Consider the following 23,015-nt stretch of genomic DNA (forward strand, 5'->3'; position numbering starts at 1 on the left):
TAATCTGGTCAAATATAATCTGAAGTAATATATTATATTGTAGTTGAGTCGGGTTTAATTGAACCTAGTCCAGTCAATTGTAATCTAGTCTAGTCCGAATCTAATCTAATCTAATCTAAAATCTGATCTAATATAATGTGGTTAAATCTAGTCTAAATGAATCTAATACAATCTAGCTCAATCTGGTCTAACTGAATCTAGCCTTGTGGATTGTAATCTAGTTTCTAGACTTTAGTCTAGTCTGAATCTAACCTAATCTGATTTATGATCAAATATAATCTGGTTAAATCTAATCAAAATGAATCGAACATGATCTGGTCCTGCTCTAACTGAATATATCTAGCAAAAGGTAATTTAGTCTAGTCACGTTTTTTCTTCTTTTATTCAAAGCTAATTAGTCGAATATGAATCTCACCCCATCTCATGTAATAATGTCTGATATAATCTAATCTAGTAGAATCTATTGTTATCTACTCTAGACTAGTAGAATGTAATCTTGCCTAGTGTAGTTTAACCCATTTCTACTCAAATTGAATCTAATCTAATATTTTGGTTTGCAGTTTTTCAGTTCAGTAAAGTTTCCAGTGAGTTACGGTAGGATTCCTAACTGCTTTGTGCAGTGTGTGGAGGTGTTACCTCTGTGTTTCTACGCTTTGATCCAGGAGGAGATGGAGTTAACACTGAGCTCCTGCTGTAGCAGAGGCTCCTCTGGCTTCAACCACTCCTTTCCCAGGGAGGAAAGCACACTGCTGGACTCTGAGCCATCTGTGTGTGTGTGTGTGTGTGTGTGTGTGTGTGTGTGTGTGTGTGTGTGTGTGTGTGTGTGTGTGTGTGTGTGTTTGTGTGGAAGTCGGGGGAAATAGGATGTGGGGAGTGTATAGTGTTTAAGTTGAAAGGTCGGGGGTACAAATAATATATATATGTAAAACATAGTAAAAAGAGTAAAAAATGAATGGAAGATGAGGGGAAGCAGGGGAGAGGCAGCAAGCAGAGAAGGGAAACAGAAGAGGGAGAGGATGAAACAGTAGGAGAATGGGGTGAGAGAACAGAGTGTGGGGAGAAGAGAGAGAGAGAAAGGAAGAGTTAATGAATCACAGCATGGTCAAAGTGAGAAAAAGAAGCGATGGAGGGACATAGAGAGTGACAGACTGAGAGAGACAGACAGACAGAGCAGAACAATGAAGGAGCCTGATGTTATGACATGAGAACAGAAATGACGCTCATCCGATCTGGCTGTCCTGCCAGATCGGATTCAAAACACATTGACACTTGAAGAGTTTCATTTCCAAACAAGACGTCCAGAAGCAGATTTCACAACATCCAATTGCTGCAAGAAAGTTCCAGGAAGCGCGTGATGTCAGTACTTTAAGCAATGAGGCTGGAGATATCTTGTATTTTTACTCATCAAATCCCATTAAAAGAACAGAATCACAGAAAGTATTTTTGTGTGTAATAAAACCGGGTATACATTCTCACTCTGCACCATAGAGCTCTACTCGGTGACACCTTCCTTCACAAATGAACATGTCACTGTACAGAGATGGGCAGTATTTCTATTACTTGTATTTGAAATACGTATTTCAATCACTTTTGAGTATTTTTTTATTTGTATTTGATAGGGCCGATTAAAAATCGAACGTAATTTGTAACAAAATACTTTAGAGTGGAGTAATTTTGTATTTAAAATACTCTAAATACTTTCTCCATGAATCAAAAAACAGTTCACGAGTTCAGTCTTCAGATCTTCATGTTCAACGGATTATCTGTCAAGTTAAATATTTTATCTGAGTGTGACAGATGTCAACTAACTTGATGTATAACTTATGCTGGGTCTGGCTACATAGCCTATTGTATATATATGGTGATGGTTATAATATCAAGCTAGCGATCGATGCTAACATGCTAATGACGCTAGCATGCTGTCTAGGCTAGTGCATAGCCAGTGTTTAGCAAGTTAACTTATCAGTCGAGTAGCTAGCTATAGGAAGAGGGAGATTGGGAGCTTGTATGTCATATGTGATGAATATTTTCTTGTTGATACAAAGCCAAAGTTTATGGGCTGTTAAGTCCCATTAATCAAAATATATATATACATAATCAAGTTGTTGTCTTTCAATAGCTTTGCTTAGTTACACTGACATTCTGTGACTGTTCTTCCTTTTTGTTCGGTTCACCAGAGCTTTGTGTACATTATATAAACCTGAATGCTCTGCTATACCAAATTGTGAGAAAACGGAAAATCCAGAAAAAAAGTATTTCCTATATTTTAAATACAAAATACATGTATTTTGTTACATTTTCTGGCACCAGTATTTTGTATTTTGTTGTAATACATTTATTTGGGGGTATTTTGTATTTTGTATCAAAATACATTTTGATGTGTTTTTGCCCATCTCTGTCACTGTAGTATATTTTGACTCAATCCCACATAAACTGTTCTGCTGCAACAAATACTCACTCGAGCACCAAATGTGTATACATCCATGACTGAAAATAGTCCCCCATTCCCTCCTATTTGAGTAACGTTTGCTAAAAACTACAATATGGAGCCATTTGCTAATTGCTAAGCCTCTCATAACAGATAAGCTATAGCTGTGCTAGCAGCTCTGTGAGGCAGTGATTTTTATTTTGAGCTAAGTGCTAATATCAGAACAACATTGCTCAGAGTGACAATGCTAACATGCTGACGTTTAGCAGTTACAGTGTTGAGGGTGTTAGTAGGCCATAGGTCGTAACTCATTTTGGCAGGCGATATATTGTCCCAGAGATAATTACGATAAACTTTATTACTGTCATTTCAAGACCATTTCATGCTGCTGATAAAATGATAATATAATAGCATTTTAATGCATGTACCCTTTAAGCAATAAACATTTAATTCTTAACACTATTCATTGGAATAGAAAAAGAATTCTAAATAAATGAAGCCACACAAAGGCAACAGTCATAATTCACGAGGATATGTGATATAAGCCAGTTCAACAAACAAGTAAAACTAGTCTTCTTTTGTCTTTTTATGGGATTTGTTGACAGTAAAAAATAGAATAACACCAATTTGATCTGTATTGTTATACCTTTCTTTATCAAACACGACAGGTAACAATATAATTCCCCCACAAAAGGACATTGTTTTGAAATGAAACAGTTTAGCTGAATGCAGTCTAACACACAGAACGGTATCATGATGAACATAGAAACAGCGTACACAGAGGGCCGATGTTCTCCTGCATGTAGCGTTGCTGAGTGACTGTTGACCCATCAGACATCAGTAAGAAATCACCTGCAGACTCTGATCAATTGCATTATTTGACCACAGTTCACAGAAGAAGAAAAAAGCTTGTCAAGTATGTTACAGGAGAGTAAAATCAGTCACTCCAACATCAGCGCACATGGCAGTGCTGCAGCAGCCTCTGTAGGACGTCTGCAGTTCAGAGGCAGGATGAATGCAGAGAGCCTCTACTTGTAGTTTGACGGTGTGAATGAGAGGAATCACAGGATTGTATATCAATGCCATTCATTGGGCATTGATATGTGATTGGTGCTCTTGGTGCTGAACGGTCTGAAGGGAGTGAGCATTGTGGGGATGCTGAGCCATCACACCGAATGATGGAGGGGAAATGTAACAAGTAGTGTGTGTGTGTGTGTGTGTGTGTGTGTGTGTGTGTGTGTGTGTGTGTGTATTCCTGAGTCTCAGTGTTAGCTCTCAGGGCCTATTTTTATTTTGAAATAAAACTATACGCTTTTCATATTTTGTCTGTATGGTGTGTGTACCTTTATGGGGGGGGGGGGGGGGGGGACTGAATACCATGAACCGAGCTGTTCCTATTATTTTGTCCACTACCTGTATGTATGTGTGTGTTGGATGTGTGTTTGCTGTGTCCGGATTTTACATGTGCGTGTCGATGTTTTTTTTTGCACACCACACACAGTCAGCACATATCAGTCAGGACCATGCATCGATCGACAGTCCACTGCTGTCACTCAGGTACCATCCTACCCCCGCTCCTCCTCCTCCTCCTCCTCCTCCTCCTCCTCCTCCTCCTCCTCTTCTTTCTCCTCCTCCTCCTCCTCCTTCTCCCCCTTCAATCCTCCACCTCCCTCCCTCCGCCCTCCTACCTTTCCGGACGTTCCCGTCCGTCGTGCGCTGGAACTCCCCGGCGCTGAGCAGGAAGCAGGCCCGGTCATGCGGGTAGCGCTCTCGGCTGGTGGTGGAGCCGAGGCCCCCCGTGGCCGGGCTGCGCTCGTCCCCGAGGACCTGGTCGATGGTGGGGCAGTCCTCATTGGCCAGGGCCGCGTTGGCTGCAGCGTCGCCGTTCTGCTTGGAATCTGGGAGAAGGGGGACAGAGAGATGGGAGGAAGGGGGGGGGGGGGGGTGTAGAGAAAGTGGTAGAGAAGTGGTAGAAAGTTGAGAAGAGAGGAGGCGACAGAAGAGGAAGGAGGGATATCGAGGGAGGGATATCGAGAGGGGTGCAAGGAAAGTTGTGGTGAGAGGGTTAAGGTAGAGAGGAGAGTAAACATGGAGAGGACATGAAAGGAGGAAAGGAGAGGAAAGGAGACATGAGAGGATGATAGAGTGGAGAGAAGAGGAAAATAAAGGAAATTATACGGAAAATATAAAATGAAAAAGAAACCAGAAGTCAGCATGTGAAAGATGTGAAAGAAAGAAAGAGAGGGGGAGTGAGAGTGAGGAGGAGGGTAGGTAAAGGAAGAGAAGATGAATGGTCCGGAGAGAAGGAGGAGGAGGAGGAGGAGGAGTAGGCAGGGTGGGACCCATTAAGAGAAACAGGAAAAGGGAGATAAAGAACGCAGGTGGGTGAGGAGGACGAGGAGGAAGGATTTGGAGATGAGCAACAGAAGCGGGAAAAAAATGGGATATGAAAGATGAGGTGAGGAAAAAAAAGAAAAAAAGATGAGGAAAGGAAAAGAAAATGAAAGAGGGTGAAGACAGGATGGAGAAACGACAGCAGATTGAAGGGGAGAGAAGAGGGAGGGAGGGAGGAGGGGGGGTGTAAAAGAACGTTAGTGCCTTGTGATAGCTATCCTGATCACATGACCAACACACTGCAGCAAGAGCAGGCAGCGGACACACACACACACACACAGCATTTAACAGCACTGAATGAGAGGGACTAAACAAAGGAGTGGGACAAGACATATACTGCGCACACACACACACACACACACACACACACACACACACACACACACACACACACACACACACTAAAGAGAAGATGGCTACAGGGGAAGCAATGTTTGTAGCCTTCAACACAGCTGTCAAATCTAATCTGATATGATTTACTGCTCAACAGTTACAGATACAAGCCAGAGGGTAGGACACACACACACACACACACACACACACACACACACACACACACACACACACACACACACACACACACACACACACACACACACACACACACACACACAGAGGACACAAATGTCTCCACACAACAAACTGAAAGAGCCAGCTCGTATGACGTGTTGTCCGAGCACATCAGAAATCAAAAGTGTTTTTGTTTTGTTGTTCTGAACGGACGCAGTGAAAAACTGTCCGTTCATTAAGACAAGATAATAAATATGGGGAGAACGGAGTTTTGGACTCCTCCGGTTCTCCGTACCGGTTCATTGACGTTGATGTCAAAGATTCAATGTCGAAGTTTGTGTGAGAGATTGTCAATGCTGAGATCACAGCAGGGGAAAAAAATGATGATATTTGTAGTTGTGCCACTGATGCTGTTCAGGGAGACTTAAAGGACAAGTGTGTAGCATTTACTGTGGGGGGGGTATGTTGTATGGCATAGCTATGTTTTTCTTTAGTGTATAATCACCTGTAAATATGACTTTACTTTGCTTGGAATGAGCCTCTTCATCAAGTCTGTCGCATTGCATGTTTCTTCAGTCGCCCAGGACGGACAAACCGAACACTGGCTCTAGAATCTAGAACGGCCCTTTAGCAGATTTCATACGGCCATCATCGTTCTCCTACAACAAGCCCGTTCTCATTTCCAGAGCGTCAAATCTCTTTGTTCTGATAACGGCGCACAAGGCACTTTTAGCTTCTGTATGAGACGCACCAGGCTTTCAAATGCACCGGAGGTGTGAAGACCTAGTATAACGACTGAGAAACCCCACACACACAGTTGGCGGGTGGGTTCAAACAAACACGGGACTTTCAACCAAGTGACCGGTTTTCGTGTCCCAAAGTGTTGTTGAGTTATTTTTTAAGCTAGGTTAGTGATGTTTGTGACATGTTTTCAATACCTATGTTACGTTGTTTATGTTTTACATAGTTTACGTAGTTATTTGAAGGCCAACCATGATGTTTTTCTTAAACCTAAGAAAGGGCGTGTGTCCACATAGCGCCTTTTTCTGAGCGGCAGCGTCTTTTTTTTAAATTGTTCCCAATGAGGACGGAGCGTATGCGGCCGCATGCAGCCTCCTGGAGAAAAAGGTGCTGCACCCAGCATCGATTTTTCTGAGCGCTGCGCCTTTTTTGGTGTGGCCGCTGAGCTCTGTATTTCAGACAGACACTATCATAACAAAGCCCGAAAATCCCATTTAGGAGTAGATCGGCTGGTCGGACACTGAATGCTACTGGCAAGTGTTGTGCTTTCTCTAATGTTACGTCTGTCAGACTGAGCGGTGACAGGCTCATCTATACCAAGTATGAAGCAGACATTCTCTGCTTGGTGCTCATGGTTAAACAACTATGTCAAACAAATACATCTTGATAATACAAAGCAAAGGAGCAATTACACTCTATCATACAACAGCGGTTAGAGTGGTGATTATGTTTTCAAGTTATTGGCATTAGAAAGTGACCCCAAGGGTTCTGACAAAGCATCAGTTTGCAACGATTTGGAATGAAAACTTGTTGCCGACACACTCAGCACACGGGAAAGGTTTCAGTTGGTTGCAATCTGCAACCTCTCTGTTGGGTTCCGCCAAATCCTACACACTGAACCTTTCATGGGCTCAATTGCATTTTGAGTATTTTTTGTGCTAATTTCTAAAGATGTGCAAAATCAAGGAAAAAAGATATGATATGCCTGATTGGTATGTTATACTGATTACATGTCAGCTTACCGTCAAACAAGCCAGTCTCAAGGCTATACATAATTATAAACCTTCAGTCCAGTAATGGGACACATTGCAACTCCACCACTAGCAGCAACAAACACACACACACACAAACAAAAACACTTGTGTATCGTCTTAGATGATGGACAGGTCAATTAAATCAGCAAAGCAGAGATGAGATGCCCCGGATCAATGTTTCGGCAAGCATAAAACACTGTATATCTATATAAACCCATTCCAGGATAATCTGAACACGTCAGCCTCGATGCGACAGCATCTGGCCGTGAGAGGGAAGAGATGGATTTGTCAAGTGAAAGTCATAAGCTTTTCTTCAGCTTTCCTGTCCCATCGTAAATTAAAATCTATTTTAGTGTCCTCCTCTCTAGGAAGAAAGAGGACATCAGCAAGTTATTTACAGCTTCAAAACCTGTTAGATACGCACTTTCCCCATTAATTCAGTGCTTGAAATCTGACCTCTGGTCATCAGTTTGATGAGAAAATCTGAAACTTTTTATACAGTTTTATATAATTATTTTTCTCAGGGCCACTCGAGTGATTCACTTTAGAATTTTGAACTCTAAAAGTAGGGAAGTGAAGAGGAAAAGACGATACATGTCTGATAGAGAAACAAATCTTTTCTCGACCAAGGCATTCCATGTGCAAAACAACATCCACAAACACACCAACATGTCCCATGTCCTCGACTGCTCAACCAGTGTTTCAGCACTTTCAATTCAAATTCAAGCCTTCTTAGTCACTTTCCCAGCGGAAGTCACTCTTAATGTCGGTGTTTTGGGGCAAGATGTGATATTGCTTCAACTTAGATACATGATTCAGAGGTTTCTATTTTATTGACACGGTTTTTAAATGAGTGTTTGAACAATTATCCAATTGAATCCAAAACAGAATAAAAAGGGCAACTATGATGATATTTCATTATTAATTCAATTAAGTCAATAATATAGCAACAAAATATGTATCTATAATGTGTTTCTAGCTTCTAAAATGTTGATGACTTGCTGTTTTTCTCTGTTCATTTCATTGTTAATTGAGTACATTCGGGTTTTTAAGGCAAAAGCTATTTGAAGATGTGACCTCAGGGTTTGATCGTAGGCCTTTTTCACTCTTTTATGGCACTTTATAGGCTAAACAAAAGGGCTGTGCAGTTAATTGAATTCTAATTTTAATTACAATTTTGACTTCCAAGAACAAAGTTCTTCAAAGATCTAGTCTAGTTTTACTCCTTAAAGTGCACCAGGCGGATGCGTTTAACTTAACTTGTGCAAAATGTTCTTTCTGAATGCATGATGTTTCCAAAGTCAATGAGTAAACATGTTAAACAATCGTGATCTCAATATTGGTCTCAGTAATCATGATTATGATTTTTGCCATAATCGTGCAACCCTAATGAATGAGTAATCGATCAATCTAAAAAAAAGAACCAACAGTTTAACAGATAATCACACATCTCCATCACAAGGTTTTATCTTAGGACAAAGAGAGATAACTGAGGGTATCAAAGTTGTACCAAAGGTGAAAGATTTGCATAGATTTGCTATGTCAGCAGAAGCGCTGTTTGTATAATTCCATTGACATGCATTTCTTTCAGTAAATTCACTCACTAAACTGTGCTTTTGTGCTGGGTTTTTACATTTGGACGCTGAATCTGATGATTTTCATTTTGGAAAACTTTACAAGGTTTTATTTTTTATTTCTTTTCACGTCGATAAAATCGGACCCCCAAGGCCCATTGGAACTCTCCCATGCACACATAATCTCAGTTCTGGTCAATCACTCACCTGCCCTGTTGATCTCGATGATCTCTTCCTGTGCCAGTGGGCAGTCTCCAGTGCCCATCATGCTACCAGATCCCACCATGCCCGGCCCAAGCACATTGCCCATCAGTCTGTGCGGCGAGGCGGTTGCCATGGCCAGGGCATCTGGCTTGCAGTAGTTAGGGCTGCCGGGCTGTGGCGCTCGGGGGATGTGCTTGTTCCTCTTCTTGGGGAGCTTCTGCTTGGCCATGGCCAGGGAGTAGTACATGCCGAAGTTGTTGACAATGACGGGCACAGGCATGGCGATGGTCAGCACACCGGCCAAGGCGCAGAGGGCACCCACCAGCATTCCTGACCATGTTTCAGGGTACATATCCCCGTAGCCCAGCGTGGTCATGGTCACCACAGCCCACCAGAACCCGATGGGGATGTTCTTGAAGTTGGTGTGGGCCGCAGCTGTTGGATCGTCGGGGTCTGCACCGATGCGTTCGGCATAATAGATCATGGTAGCAAAGATGAGGACGCCCAGCGCAAGGAAGATGATGAGCAGCAGGAACTCATTGGTGCTTGCTCGCAGAGTGTGGCCCAGGACCCGCAAACCGACAAAGTGGCGGGTCAGCTTGAATATACGCAGGATACGGACAAAGCGCACCACGCGCAGGAAGCTCAGCGCGTCTTTGGCTGTTTTGGAGGAGAGGCCGCTCAGCGCCACCTCCAGGTAAAAGGGCACGATGGCCACAAAGTCTATGATGTTGAGGGTGCAGCGGAAGAACTCTGCCTTGTCAGGGCAGAAGACGACGCGCGCCATCACCTCGATGGTGAACCAAATGACGCAGACGCCCTCCACATATGTCAGCCAGCCATCTGTGACTACCTCATACACTATCTGCAAGGTAGAAGAAAAAAATCAAGGGTTAGTTGATTCTATGAAGAGTTTACTCAATCATTTATTCATTCATTACACGGTATATGCCCAGAGGCAGAACACCATGTCCCTCAAAAGTTGAATATTCTGTAGCAATACGTCTTTTCTATGTAGGTGTATAGAAAAATAGTAAACACATACAGTAACTCATATTAGGGTGATCCTAACTAACCTCTAGCCAACCCCCTTCCGGCACAGATCACCTTCAAAACTACCTCCGTTTCAATCTAAACAACACTAAAAGTAGCAACAATTCGTTTCTTGCCCTTTTCAATATTGAGTCCAGTCGCAAAATCCTGAGAAACAAAAGACAATTTAAACCCAGTGCATGGCCTTCTAACAACAAAGGTATGTCTCATTATCGATGCAGTCCTTCGATTTTTCACAACAATGTGTTTCCTCATTATGAGCAGCGCTACACTACTCGGCCTTTGAAAACAATGGTGTTACAATAAGGGTTTGAGCTTCACGACAAATGTATGGGTGTGGGCTTTTACCTTGAAGGGAGGGTCTTACGATAGGATGCTCATACCTGCCAACCTTGAGACCTCACAAACCTTCACAAACCAAAGCATGGGGTCGCGGCTGACCACTGAGCTCTGAGACCCATCGTTCTGCACCACGACAGCTTTTCACTGCATCGCGCAAAGCCTATCTTTGAGCAATGTGCTCTGGGATGTGCGTTGAACCCAGGCGTCAAGCGAAGCTCAAACCGTTTTTGTATCGCAAGCAGCTCTTCGCCACTAGGACACGAAATTTTGCGTAGCTGCATTGTTGTCCTGGCGGAAGCAGTAGGGTTGAGACAAGTTGCGATACGTTGCGAGGAAAAAAAGGTGTGAAATGTTGTCATTAATAGGGAGACCCTGGGTGGAAACAGGGAGAGGGCAATGAAAAACAGGAATCTCCTTGAAAAAAACTATCCGGATATCTCAGCCCCTGCTTCATTTTTTTGGTCATTCATTCTTGAATCTGTGCCTCACGAATCTCCCAACATTATAGAACATAAAAGATGTGTCATATTATGGTCACACTAACATCTCTAATACTAAAAAACACTTCACTTAAACTTCACCGTACCTCCTCATGCGTCACGTTGCCGACAGTGACGTTCTCTGTTTTGTTGTAGATGGTGTTGAAGGCTTCGTGGGTCTCCAGGCAGAAGGTAGAAATGGAGAGGAGGATAAAGAAGAGCGAGCCAAACGCCACATACTGCAGAGAGAGAAACAGAATGAGGGGGGGAGGGGTTAACATTTTTTACAGTTTGCACATCAAACATACATTCTTTCCTTTTATTCAAGTTGCAATATCTGTCACATCTGCACACCGACAATTTTCTGTCCAGTTTAAGCCTTTGTCGTTAGTACTTTGGTGTTTATGTGATTGCTTGTGGGGGGAGGGGGTGTTGGGCCATTGCGGTATGTGGAAAGAAGTGGTTATGCCAACAGGCTGCAGACAGGGGGCACCAACAACACACTGAGGAGAGGGGAGGAATGTTGTTAATTCACTGCAAATGTCCTGACTGCTGCAATCCCATTGATAACAGCACAGTCCGAGACATAGAGGGAGGGAGGGACGGATGATGGATGGAGAGTGTAAAAGTAATGAGGTACACAGGGTAGCTCTTTGTGTGTGTGTGTGTGTGTGTGTGTGTGTGTGTGTGTGTGTGTGTGTGTGTGTGTGTGTGTGTGTGTGTGTGTGTGTGTTTGAAAGAGAGAAAGTGAAGAAGTAGATACACAGTGTATGGTAAGAGAAAATAAGTGGGTACATGAACAATGGGGGAATAAGGAGATGAATGCATTACTGTGAGCACCGTTATAAAAGCACACGGCGTGTATCGTAGAACGTATGTAGCAATGGCACACGTCGTTTTTCTATCAGCATAGGATCAATGATTATTTGTCGTAGACCACCGACACACACACACACACACACACACTCCACCAACCGTGCAACTGACAAATCATTCATGTATTTTATGTAGCGTATTATCAGCCATTTTCTGTACAGTGCTCACGCGTGTGTAATGAGATTTCCTTTTCTCTGCAGCATCCCCCTACCCCCTACTATTCCTTTCCCTCCCATCTCTCTCTCTCTCTCTCTCTCTCACTCTGTTTCTCCCCCCTCCATCTTCCTATCCCTCCCTCTCTCTCTCTCTCTCTCTCTCTCTCTCTCTCGCCCTGTGCTCTATGCAGTGGGCTGCCGAGATGTGTCGTGGGGTCCTCCCAGTGTGTGCGGAGCAGCAGTCGTCTTCCCAAATGCCAGGTTGGCCATCAAGGTCTGTTCTCAAGGACTCCGAACATCATTCCGGCTCGTTTTCTAAACTCCTTTTCTTCCTTTTTAACCCTGACGTTGGCTCGTCCTGCCTCACAAGCGTGCAGATACTGAGCTGCCTAGATTCTGACCACATCTATAATTTACTGTCAGTAGATATTTAGCATCTTCCGAAACTTTGGAGGAAAGGCTAATCGGATGTGACAAGAAGCAGCCGATCGAAGACCGTCTGTGAGATCATAGCACGGAGGCATATTTATGAAAATACTTGCAGTAGAACACAAAGTCCACACATTACGTCCTTATAAAGTCCATGTGGCTAACATGTGAGCTGTCAGTTGCTGAGTACACATCCAGCACACACAGACGCTGTGTTCAAAATGTCCTACTACCATACTATTCAATACAGTGTATGAAGTCAAAATGAGTAATTAGTGGGTTCACACTGCATGGACTGTTGATTTTGTGTATGCAACAAATGCCCTGATGTACACTACGTTATTAAGAACTTCTGAGCGTGCACATGAGCTTGCTAGCATGCACATCAACTCTTTTAAGCTTGCTGAAATTGCCCGAAACTATTTAAGTACAATCCCCTGAGCTCAACAATAACGTTAGCTGCCACATTACCCCCCATGCAACAAAATCGCCGTTGTGAACGCTATGACTGCCTGTCAAGTTGTTAATATGTCACTTTATATTTTTTCAGACGAAAAAATTCACATTACAAGTCAAATCAAGCTGAACTGTTCATTTAGTAGGCAGTATGCAGTACATACTGACTGGGTGTGTAGTATACAGTATGTTAATATGCAACGAGTTTGTGTCCATGAAATCCAATATTAACTCTTCTTTCAGCTCTGTTTTTGGTCTCCTCCTCCAGGAAAAAACTAAATAAAATGAAACTTAGATGAGATCAGACACTAAATTGATCTATAGAGCTGAGATGGGTTGCAAAGTCAGTTGATAATGTTCTGTGGGTTTGTAACCACATGTGACCCCTTTCACACTATTCTAATCAGTATTATTCTAATTTAAAAGTTTCTTACCACTGGAAAAAAATGACAGTCTATATATATTATAAACAGTATGTTATATATATCAAATGACGGTGTGACACATTTGGTTAAGTTCCAGGCCGTGTTTCGGGTTAATGGGTCAGTTCCCTCAAAGTACACACACACACACCCTGGTATCTAGTCTTGCTAATACTCCAATACAATACATAAACATGAATGGAATGTTGACAAATTCAATTTGCAAAACTAAAGATCACATGTCTTTCCTTGTAAATCATTATTAGCTGGATACGACCTCACTGTACACACAGATCCTTCTTTTCTACTGAAGAAATAGTCTCTATATGGAAACTGCCAAACCGTCAAATAATATTTCATTCTCCTCCACGGAATTAGGGGAGACGCGGAAAATTCAGAGACAGCTATCTCAAAACCTGGACGCATAAAGCCAGAGCTATCTCCATGGATGGATACCACTCAAGATAGGACTTTCTTGTGTAGCAAATGGACTACATTATATTACACATATTATCAGAAATGGAAACAGTATTCATGTGTGTTATGTGCACATATGTATAATCACCTGAAACTAGGAAAACGTTTTGTTATCGTTAGAATGAGAATGAGCTACACGGGGCGGGGGACCAGGAGTCCACCATACTGTACCACCATGTTTCTACAGTAGACCACAATGGACAAACCAAACAATGGCTTGAGACTTTCCCGTTTTTACGTTACCCGAATGCCACCCTATGCCCGACACACTTGTGAAACTGCGGCCAGCCGTTGCCTGACTTCCATTGCTCCTGAGGCAGCGTTGGTATGGTATGGACGGCCTCTGAGCGAGGCGAAGGGCTTTAAACTCGGCAGCTTGCATTACCGCAGTCTTGAAAATGGAGGTAGTGAGCGGAGGGGTATTAAGTTGGTTGCAAACCTTAACCACAGCGCTAGATACCACCACCTACGCACTGTCCTGGTGGTGCATTTGATAGTGTAGCTTGTTTGATGACCTAAGACTGCAGCGAAGTAGAAAAGAGAGAGAGACATTCAGCTAAGTGGGTGCTGATCGATTATTAAAGGGACAGTGTAAAGATGCTGTCTGTGTTCTCTTTTACTTGTTTTGCTTCAGACTCTGGCAGCTGAATTAAGTGCCAGCTGAAGTCTGTTCAGGTGCAAGATTTGGTCTGATTTTGTCATATTTCTTAGATAGAAAAACTGTGGTCTCAGTGACACAGCCAATGTGCTTTCTTTAAATTCAAACCTGTAATCTATAGAGATATTTAAGCTTTTGGGCTCCAATTGAACCGGTTTTAGGCCCCATAACATTCGAACATTTTGTCTGTTAAACAATTGTGTGCCGTCTGCATAGCTATAAACTGTCATACCATGTTGTTGGATATTTTGGTCAAGTGGGAACATCTACAACGAGAATTGACCTGATAAATTGGACATTTTGTCAGAGCAAGGAAAGAATGGATGTAACTCATAACATTAATGATGGCTCTGGCGCATCATTGATATCATTAATTACACTGTAGTTACAACCAGATTCAATAACTCACATAAGACGATGTAAAACCAGTCAAGTATATGAATATGTAAGTATGCCTTCAAGTGTGTGTGTGTGTGTGTGTGTGTGTGTGTCAGGTCAGTGATGAAGACAGACAGAGGAAGTCTTTCTCTAATCCTAAGGGAACTCATCAAATCCCACAGCTTATTATCATGGTCTAATTTAACACTGCTATCTAGAGCTGCCCTGGATACACACAAACACACATCACACGCACACACACAGGCGTTCCTGAGCATTTTCAGGGTGCTGGAGAGTTATTAAAAGCAGATGCAGAAGGAAACACGGCATTAAACATCCCCACGTTTGACTTTACAAATTCCAGCTATTTTTTTAACTGGATGCTGGATTTGAAAAAAATCTCAATGCATGTTTGCTGCGTCTCGCACATGTGTGGTGTCCACGCAGACCGCGCTACTGCTGCTGCGTTGCTGCTGCTGCCTCCAATACCGCATTTCCACTCACTCCACTAATTTATAGATCCATGCTAGTCACTGCATTTTCCATGGGTCTTACAAATACTTCACAATAAAAGCGTTAATAAAAGAATGGATTCTCTACACAGAAAAGCTAGAGGGCTTTTCATTTTAAATGGAAATGGGAAGTGTTGAGGTGAAAGTAAATATTTCCATTTCTTCATGTCTGTGACATTTATAGACACCGAAACTGCAACCATAAGAGAGATTGTATGGCGAGCCATTCAATAATTGTGGCGATTCTACACTCAATACCCTAACTGTCTGTCTCAAGGTGGTGAGGAACATCAAGTTGATATCTATACAACAGTGTCATGACAATCCACCTGATCTATTGTTGTTGAGATATCTCAGTGTGGTACCAAGTGGTGAACTGATCGATACCAATAACCGACCAATTCTATCATTTCTAGAGCCATGCTGTTAACGTGACTAGAAACACATCTTCTGTTATGTCCTTTAGGATTAAATGTGTTTTGTTGGGTAATCAGAGATGGTAAATACCCTTAATCAGAATATGTCCACTAGACAGTTGGACTTGAATATTGATAGCCCCTGCACATACTGTATATTTGGTTACATTTATGATCCATGTAACACCTTTGTCGTTTTCTGCAATTGTTTATTTTCTCTTCAAACATAGCATATCAAACTATACAGGTCTTTTCAGTGACACACAGTACAGTAGTTTTCTATTTTTGTTGTCAGATGACAGTCTGCATTTGAGATCTTTCAGTGGGAAACACCCACTACCAGCCAAATAGTGGTGAGTCACTCTGCTCTGCCAGACACTTTGGCCGGTAATCAGCCATCATTTGGCGTCATAGTCAGCTTGCTTAATAACCTGATTGTCTAACTGGTTGATATGAGGGCTTTGGCTACCACTGTGGCCAGCAGAGGGTTAAAAAAGGTTTGACTCAGTAGTTTTGCACATGAAGATTGACACATGGATTTTCCCAGTGAAGATGATGCACCATTAATACTATTGTACAACTAGAATGAAATAAACAATTGTATCTCAATTAAGTATCTGTATCACAAAGGAAGACCAGTCAGCTAACGAACTGAGTCATCATTCCTAAGTGATGAAAAATAAAGAGCAGCAGGATCATTTTCATAGATCAAGAGAATCATTGAGCTTTCTCTGATAATCATGTCAGAGAGTGAGATATCTTTTTTTACAGAGACATTTCTCCACTCTTGGTTTAAAGTCATCAGTCATTTCATGAAACAAACTCCATAATAGTTATGGTCAACATGTTGTCAACAATAGCGATAGCATTCAATTGGTCCAACTTGCCTGGCGTTTATTGTGAAGCTGTCACAAGAAAACACAATGAATTTTGTCGTCGTGGTTAGTGATGACGGCCATCGTTCATCAAAAATGCTAAAGTTTTTATTTATTTTTGACAGTAGATCAGTTTAAAATACGTCATGGAGGAGTGAGGAGCAGCAGTGAATAGTCAGGTGAAGAGATTCTGCCTCTGCTTCCTCTGGTTTTGACGGCTTGGCGTTCCACCGAGTGGATTTCTACACATCGTGCAGATCCAAGACTATTTGCCTGTTGTGTGTTCTGCCTGGAATAAAGTTTCGTTCCAACTATTCCGTGTGTCCGCCATACTGCTTCTGGGTCCTTACCACACCCGTTACAGCGGTTGCATTATCAATCATCAATAAATGATCATTATCAATAAAACAACAGGAGTTTGTTTGGCTGCACTGTAAACAAATACACCACATATTTCAGAGATAGGTGCTGTATAACTCAATGTATCTGTATATTTATTTTTTCCTTTTCCTGATATCTTCCTAGCTACATTACCACTGAATGGTTTTAAGAGGAAGCTTGAAAAATGTAAAACATATATTATAAAATTATGAAAAGTTAAATAATAACTAAAACACACATCTACATTCTAAGCGTTATTCAACCTACATGACACAAGAGTTCATCCTACTCTTTCTCTTTTTCCCTCTTCCTACTTTCCTTCCTACCTCCCTGCTCTGTCCTTTCACATTCCCTTGCTTCTGTCACTAATATCGAATGACCTAAATCTCTTTCCTTATTCCTCCCCTGGACAATCTCCTCACTTTCTTTAGCTTTCTCTCTTTATCTTCTTCATAACTGACTACTCCTGTCCCTCCTGTCTCTCCTATTTTCTCCTCTATTTCTGTCAATCTTTTTATACCTCTCTCCTTCATATGTGTTCTTCCGTTTCCGTCGTCTCTTACTATCGTTAGATCTCTCCTTGTTTAATCCTTGTTTTCAGCAGAAAAGCTGTCTATAGCACCAAACACTGGACAGACAACGTTAGAAATTCGCTGAACACAGTGGTACATTTAGATTACTGTGACCAGATGACCTGGTTTGTCTGGGATTGTCTCTGTAGGGGCTTTTCACTTGCAGGGATAGGCATTGGGGTTGGTGTTGGGATTGGGTGCATTGTGAGCCGGGGGGCAGGTGGAGGTGGGGACCTTGGCGTGCAGACCCCTTGCATCGCAGACTAGCTCTAGGGACTTTAAATGTCGTGGAAAGGGCACCGACTGGTTCTGCTGGGGGACTTGAACGCTCATGTGGGTAACCTAGAGGGGGGTGATTGGGAGGAACAGTCTGCCTGATCTGAGCCCAAGTGGTGCTTTTTTTTCCTATGATAGTCATGGATTGGCCACAACAAACACCATGTTCGAGCACAGGGTGGTTCAGCAAGTGTACTTGGTACAAGATTACCCTTTTACAAAGGGGGACCAGAAAATGTGCTCTAATTATTAAGGCTTTCACACTGCTCATCCTCCCCAGGAAGGTTTATTCCAGGGTGCTGGAAATGTTGAATCTCGGATCCAGGAGGAGCAATGCATATTCTGTCCTAGCCATGCAGCCGTGTGCCAGCTCTTTACCTTTGCAGGTCCATATATTCTGCACAAAGTGAAATACTTTTCCAATGGGTGTTGGTTTTTCATTTTCTCCTCATCTTTGCAGATGATGTGGTTCTGTTGGCTCCTTCAGAACATGACCTACAGCACGCACTGGGGGGATTTGCAAGTTTAAAGCGGCTGGGATGAGAGTCAGTACCTCATGGTTTTCAGCCAGAAAATAGTGAAACGCACCCTCTGGGTTGGTAGTGAGCCACAGCCCCAAGCAAGGGAGTTCAAGTATCTCGAGGTCTTGTTCAGGAGGCTGGAGAGTGCGATGGACACGCGGTTCCATTAGGGATGCAGGTTTGTAGAGACTGTAGAGGTAGCGTAAATGGTAAGTGGACTGTACTTCTACAGCACTTTTCTAGTCTTCCGACAACTCAAAGCGCTTTAACACTACATGTCATCATTCACCCATCCACACCCATTCATACACTGATGGCAGGGGCTACCAGCTGCCCATAAGAACTATCTAATTCATACAACATAGGCACAGCTACGGGAGCAATTTGGGGTTAAGTGTCTTGCCCAAGGACACATCGACATGGACTAGCAGAGCCAGGAATCGAACCGCCGATCCTCTGATTGAAGGACAACACTGCTCTACCACTGAGCCACAGTCGCATAGGGCGGCTGGGCTCAGCCTCAGAGATTGGGTAAGGAGCTCAGACATCCGGAGGGAACTTGGAGTAGAGCCGCTGCTCCTTCATGTCGAAAGGGGCCAGCTAAAGTGTTTCGGTTCTAATCACGATGCCTCCTAGACGCCTCCGTTTAGAGAATTTCTGGGGAGATCAAACTGTTTAGAGGCCCCGGGGTAGACCAAAAACACACTTGAGGGATTACTGTATACATTTCTGGCCTCGGAACGCCTGGGGGTCCTCCAGGATGAGCCAGAAATCGTTGCTGGGGAGACGGACTTCTGGCCATGGATAAGTGGAAAGAGATTGGATCGATGTGTGATAGATAAAATGGATATCCTGACTTTAAGCTGAGTGTCCCAAGACACTATAGACTATAACATTTTGCTAACATGTTAATATCCAGCTATTAGCTAAACTCTGCAAATGAGAGCAAAAATCAACAAAAAAATACAAGCTTCTTAAAAGCATTTAAGTGCTCTTACACAGTGCTTGTGTGAGCAAATAAGGAAGGAATAACACTAAAACATCATCCGGTGACTCAGAAAATACTCATTACCTAAGTACTTAGCTAATAATGTCAATACTGAGAGAGTGAAAGGATGAAGTCAAACAGCAAAATGGAAGTGTGTACGTCAGCAAGTAAGATTGATTTAAAGAAAGAGGGGGATGATTGAAGAAATTACTTTTTTACAAAACGAAGATAAATAAGGAGAGACAACTGCAATAACATGAGATAAGAAACAAGTGCTCTGAGCTTGGGACAGAGGATCAAAAGCTTCTAATTAAAATCATTTAACCTGGCCAGGCTTGCAATCTGTTCCCAAACTCATCACACTGACCCCGCACTGACATTTATGTTAGTTGAGAGAGGGAGAGAAAGAAAAGAGGAGTAACAGCTACTATTACAATTACAGAAAGAGACAGCCGGAGTACACTAGATGAAAGAAAATAACCTGTGCCCTCCAGCTGGTGGATATACTGTGAGGCTCATTGACGCTGTCTCCTACAAATCTATTATTATTATTCAGTTTATATTCTACCAATTTGTATGGCCAAAAGTGTTTAGCAATTAAAATGAACTGCTGACTGTATTATGTTCCGTGGCAGAGTTTTTTAGGGCGGTGAAAGTGCACCTTTGATCGACCACATGACATTTATTGAAGGTGGTTGGGGTGAACAGTAGGCGCAGCACTTTGACTCTAGAGACTGGGCTCCACATCTTATGACAATGTTACAAGATATATGGAAGTAATCCCCAGATCAAGAATCTAAATTCAATGTTTACACTGCTTTAACAAAGATAATTCAAATAAAGGAGACTGTCCTCCCTAGTACTATTTAGATACATCATTTTTAGAATAGAAGAAATAACCCATTTATACTTTATGCAAACAACTGCATGGTACGTGTCTGTAAAGGGGAGCCTTGTAGGTCCCCATCGAGACCATTTTTTATCACATATCTTGAAGCGAGAGGTCAACGGACCCCATTCAAAAATCGACAATCCAGTTTTCCCTTCGCCAAATGTTGCCTAAGTTTGGAGCATTATTCGGCCACTTCCGAACAAGCTGCATGATACCAATGGATTCACTGGGTCATCTAGTTTCACATGATAACAGTACCTTTACTCTAGCTTCCAAACTGATGTAGCTACAGCCTACAAAATAACATCGTCCGGGATCTCAGAGGGCAAGTGAGAAATAGTGAAATTATGATTCTTGTCCATTTGGGAACAAAGGACATAAAGTGACTGTATTTTTTAGAGCATCAAAGTCTAGGAGGCTGGAGTGAATGGACAGGTCAACAAAACTTCTGACAAAACTTCTGACTCTGTGTGTTTCCTGTCTCCAACTGACACACACTGTAAGTGTTGTTGTCTTCCAATCATGACTACGCTTAAACTTAAACCCAACAGTGATCTGCAAAATGACAACACATTCTCACTCCCAATTCATCAAATACCGCTGGTTGGTCCGGGGCCCTATACATCAAAGGGATGCCGTGTCACTTCTAGAGGGCACTTACAAATGATGCATTGTGCTGTTTGATTTGGAGGACTTGTTTGAAAGAATAATAGACTTGGACCCGCTGGACACGAATGTCCTGCGTGAATATAACAAAATAACAGTAATAGACATAAATGGGATGTATTGTTCCAATCCTGACTGTATAACTCTTTTCACATATGTGTATTCACAACAAATGCGACTGCAGCTGAGAGATGATATAAAGTGATACTTCATAAATTGCATCACATATTCTCTCCTGTAGTGACGCAGCAATCAGGATGTCCTCTCTGTCGCTGCAGAAAAGACACACACACATACACAGTGTCCCCTTGTAAAGGTGACTTCACTACAAATAGCCTGGCTGAAGATTTGCCTACTGTTTACTCCCCAGGGGGAGGATACAGCAGTATGTTGGCTGGGATCCCTCTGCACAGACACACACACACACACACACACACATTTGAAGTGTGAGTTCTGCCAAGTCAGTAAGAATCTGACAGGACAGGCTTTGTGATCATGTGTGTATATGTGAGGGAGTGAAACATGAAAGACGCAGCGGTAGAGGTTGAGGTGCGACGACAGACCGTATGTGGTCTTGTAGCTGGGTGCTGTTTCAGAGAGTATCTCCCGGTGTACCGTATTAGCTCTCCCGGTGTGCTACAGTAGCTGGGGTGTCTCTGCTTACCTCCTCGGAGGAGGATTTCCCCTCTTGTCCCACTTCATTTCCCCTTGTTGTATACTCATTCATCACTTGCTCTTTATCTAGTTTGTTTGTCTGGCTGCCTTCATCCTGACTGCAGCTCATGGTTGTCTGCATCCCCCCCTCAACCTGTTTGCCATCTCACCCTCTCACGCTGTTGATGACAGATGGCAACACGCAGGAGGTGTCAAAGATCAGCTTCGACACAAACAAGCAACACATGTCTGACAATGCTGCAATTTGATATTATAACGGAGCTGAATAATGAACTTCACTTTTTTCATTCATCACAGTGACTGTTGTCATTTCTGGGGATATCACGATATCAACTTATAATTCGATGCAAAGTCGGTGCCAAAATTCTGAAAACGCGACTGGTTTTTCTACAGTACCACAGGAACGAGGGATCGGGGGGTGAGATTCATAGAAAATGTCCCTGATAATGCAACATTTTGAACAACAATCTGCGTTGAAATCAGCAGGAGAGCTAGTTTATGTTAGCTGTTAGTAAGGGCGACACAAGCTTGATTCTTAATCGAAAATTGATCGAACCGAGCTTTCGAATTTGACCTTCAAAGTCAAAAGATCGTTGCTTCTCGAAGGATTTTTTTTCTCTTCACCCCCGCCTAAAAAGAAACACACCTCAATGACAGCACAGCGTGGCTTACTGGTTGCCGGATCTCCAGCTGCACTTTTCGAGACACCAAAGCCACTGGTGGAGTCGGATATGGTTAACAGACTAACACTTACAGACCTGTAAAATCCTGTGAGTTATGTGAACAATAAGCCTGTTTGTAGGCTTCAGAAGATTTAGAGACTGCAGCAACAAACTCTTAAATTGACATCAGTGCTGAAAAAGAAACTAATCGTGACCTTAAAATCAAAAGTCATATCAAATCGTTGAAGAATCTAGCCTGTTGGCTAGCTAACACAGCTAACACAGCTAACGTATGTAAGTTGCGTTGAGTTACATTATGATGCCTTCGTGATCTATTATGTAATAAAACTGTATCGGGCGATGATTAACTATAATGGTATCATGATGTGTTCGGATGTAATCTTTTAAAATGATTTTTCTGGCTAGAAAGTTGTCATCGGGGATTAATAATAAATTCACAAAAGAAAGTAAGCAAACAGCAATAAAAGAGTGTATGTGGAAGTTAAGGAGATTTATTGTTTTTTAACCGAGGTATCAAATTGTGGATCCATAATTGTAGACTTTTACTGGACTTTTATCTGGTATTCTGACACTCATTTCTCTTGTGTACAACTTAGATTAACACCAGTATCCACTGCCCGGTAAATGTCCGGAGGGTCCCAATATTCACTGTGTGTCAGTTTGTGGTAATTTGATGTCTTGCTAATTTGTTTGGGAATAAGTACAAATTAAGCACAATACCCGCAAAATATACACGGTGCATGTATTCCTCACTAGATTTATGTTCCTCCATATCAAAGTTCTGGTACGAAAATATCGAGTCGTTGTGCTGAACATTCAAAGACTTTTTCGCCCGGAGCCCTCGATGCTCTCACATTGCCACTTTCTGTCGAGAGAACAAAGAGTTTTAGGAGGGCAGAAATGTCCGTTTTTCCTGAACCCCTCCATTTCATTCACCTTTTTCAAAGC

At 42.5% G+C, this 23,015-nt stretch overlaps 1 protein-coding gene across 3 annotated transcripts in view; it reads right to left on the minus strand.

The window, feature by feature from the left end:
* Positions 1-23,015, minus strand: part of LOC306709046 (voltage-gated potassium channel KCNC1-like) — a gene marked incomplete at both ends in the record, with an annotated part of 69,235 nt that overhangs the window by 22,013 nt on the left and 24,207 nt on the right. For all 3 annotated transcript variants that reach the window (XM_079177064.1, XM_079177063.1, XM_079177062.1), the window contains 3 exons: positions 4,117-4,326; positions 8,889-9,750; positions 10,867-10,998. In XM_079177064.1, the coding sequence (XP_079033190.1) occupies positions 4,117-4,326; positions 8,889-9,750; positions 10,867-10,998 (1,204 nt within the window). The remainder of the gene's footprint in view (positions 1-4,116; positions 4,327-8,888; positions 9,751-10,866; positions 10,999-23,015) is intronic.

This window comes from Pholis gunnellus (assembly GCF_910591455.1).
Source record: "Pholis gunnellus genome assembly, chromosome: 17".
Classification (NCBI taxonomy): Eukaryota; Metazoa; Chordata; class Actinopteri; order Perciformes; family Pholidae; genus Pholis; species Pholis gunnellus.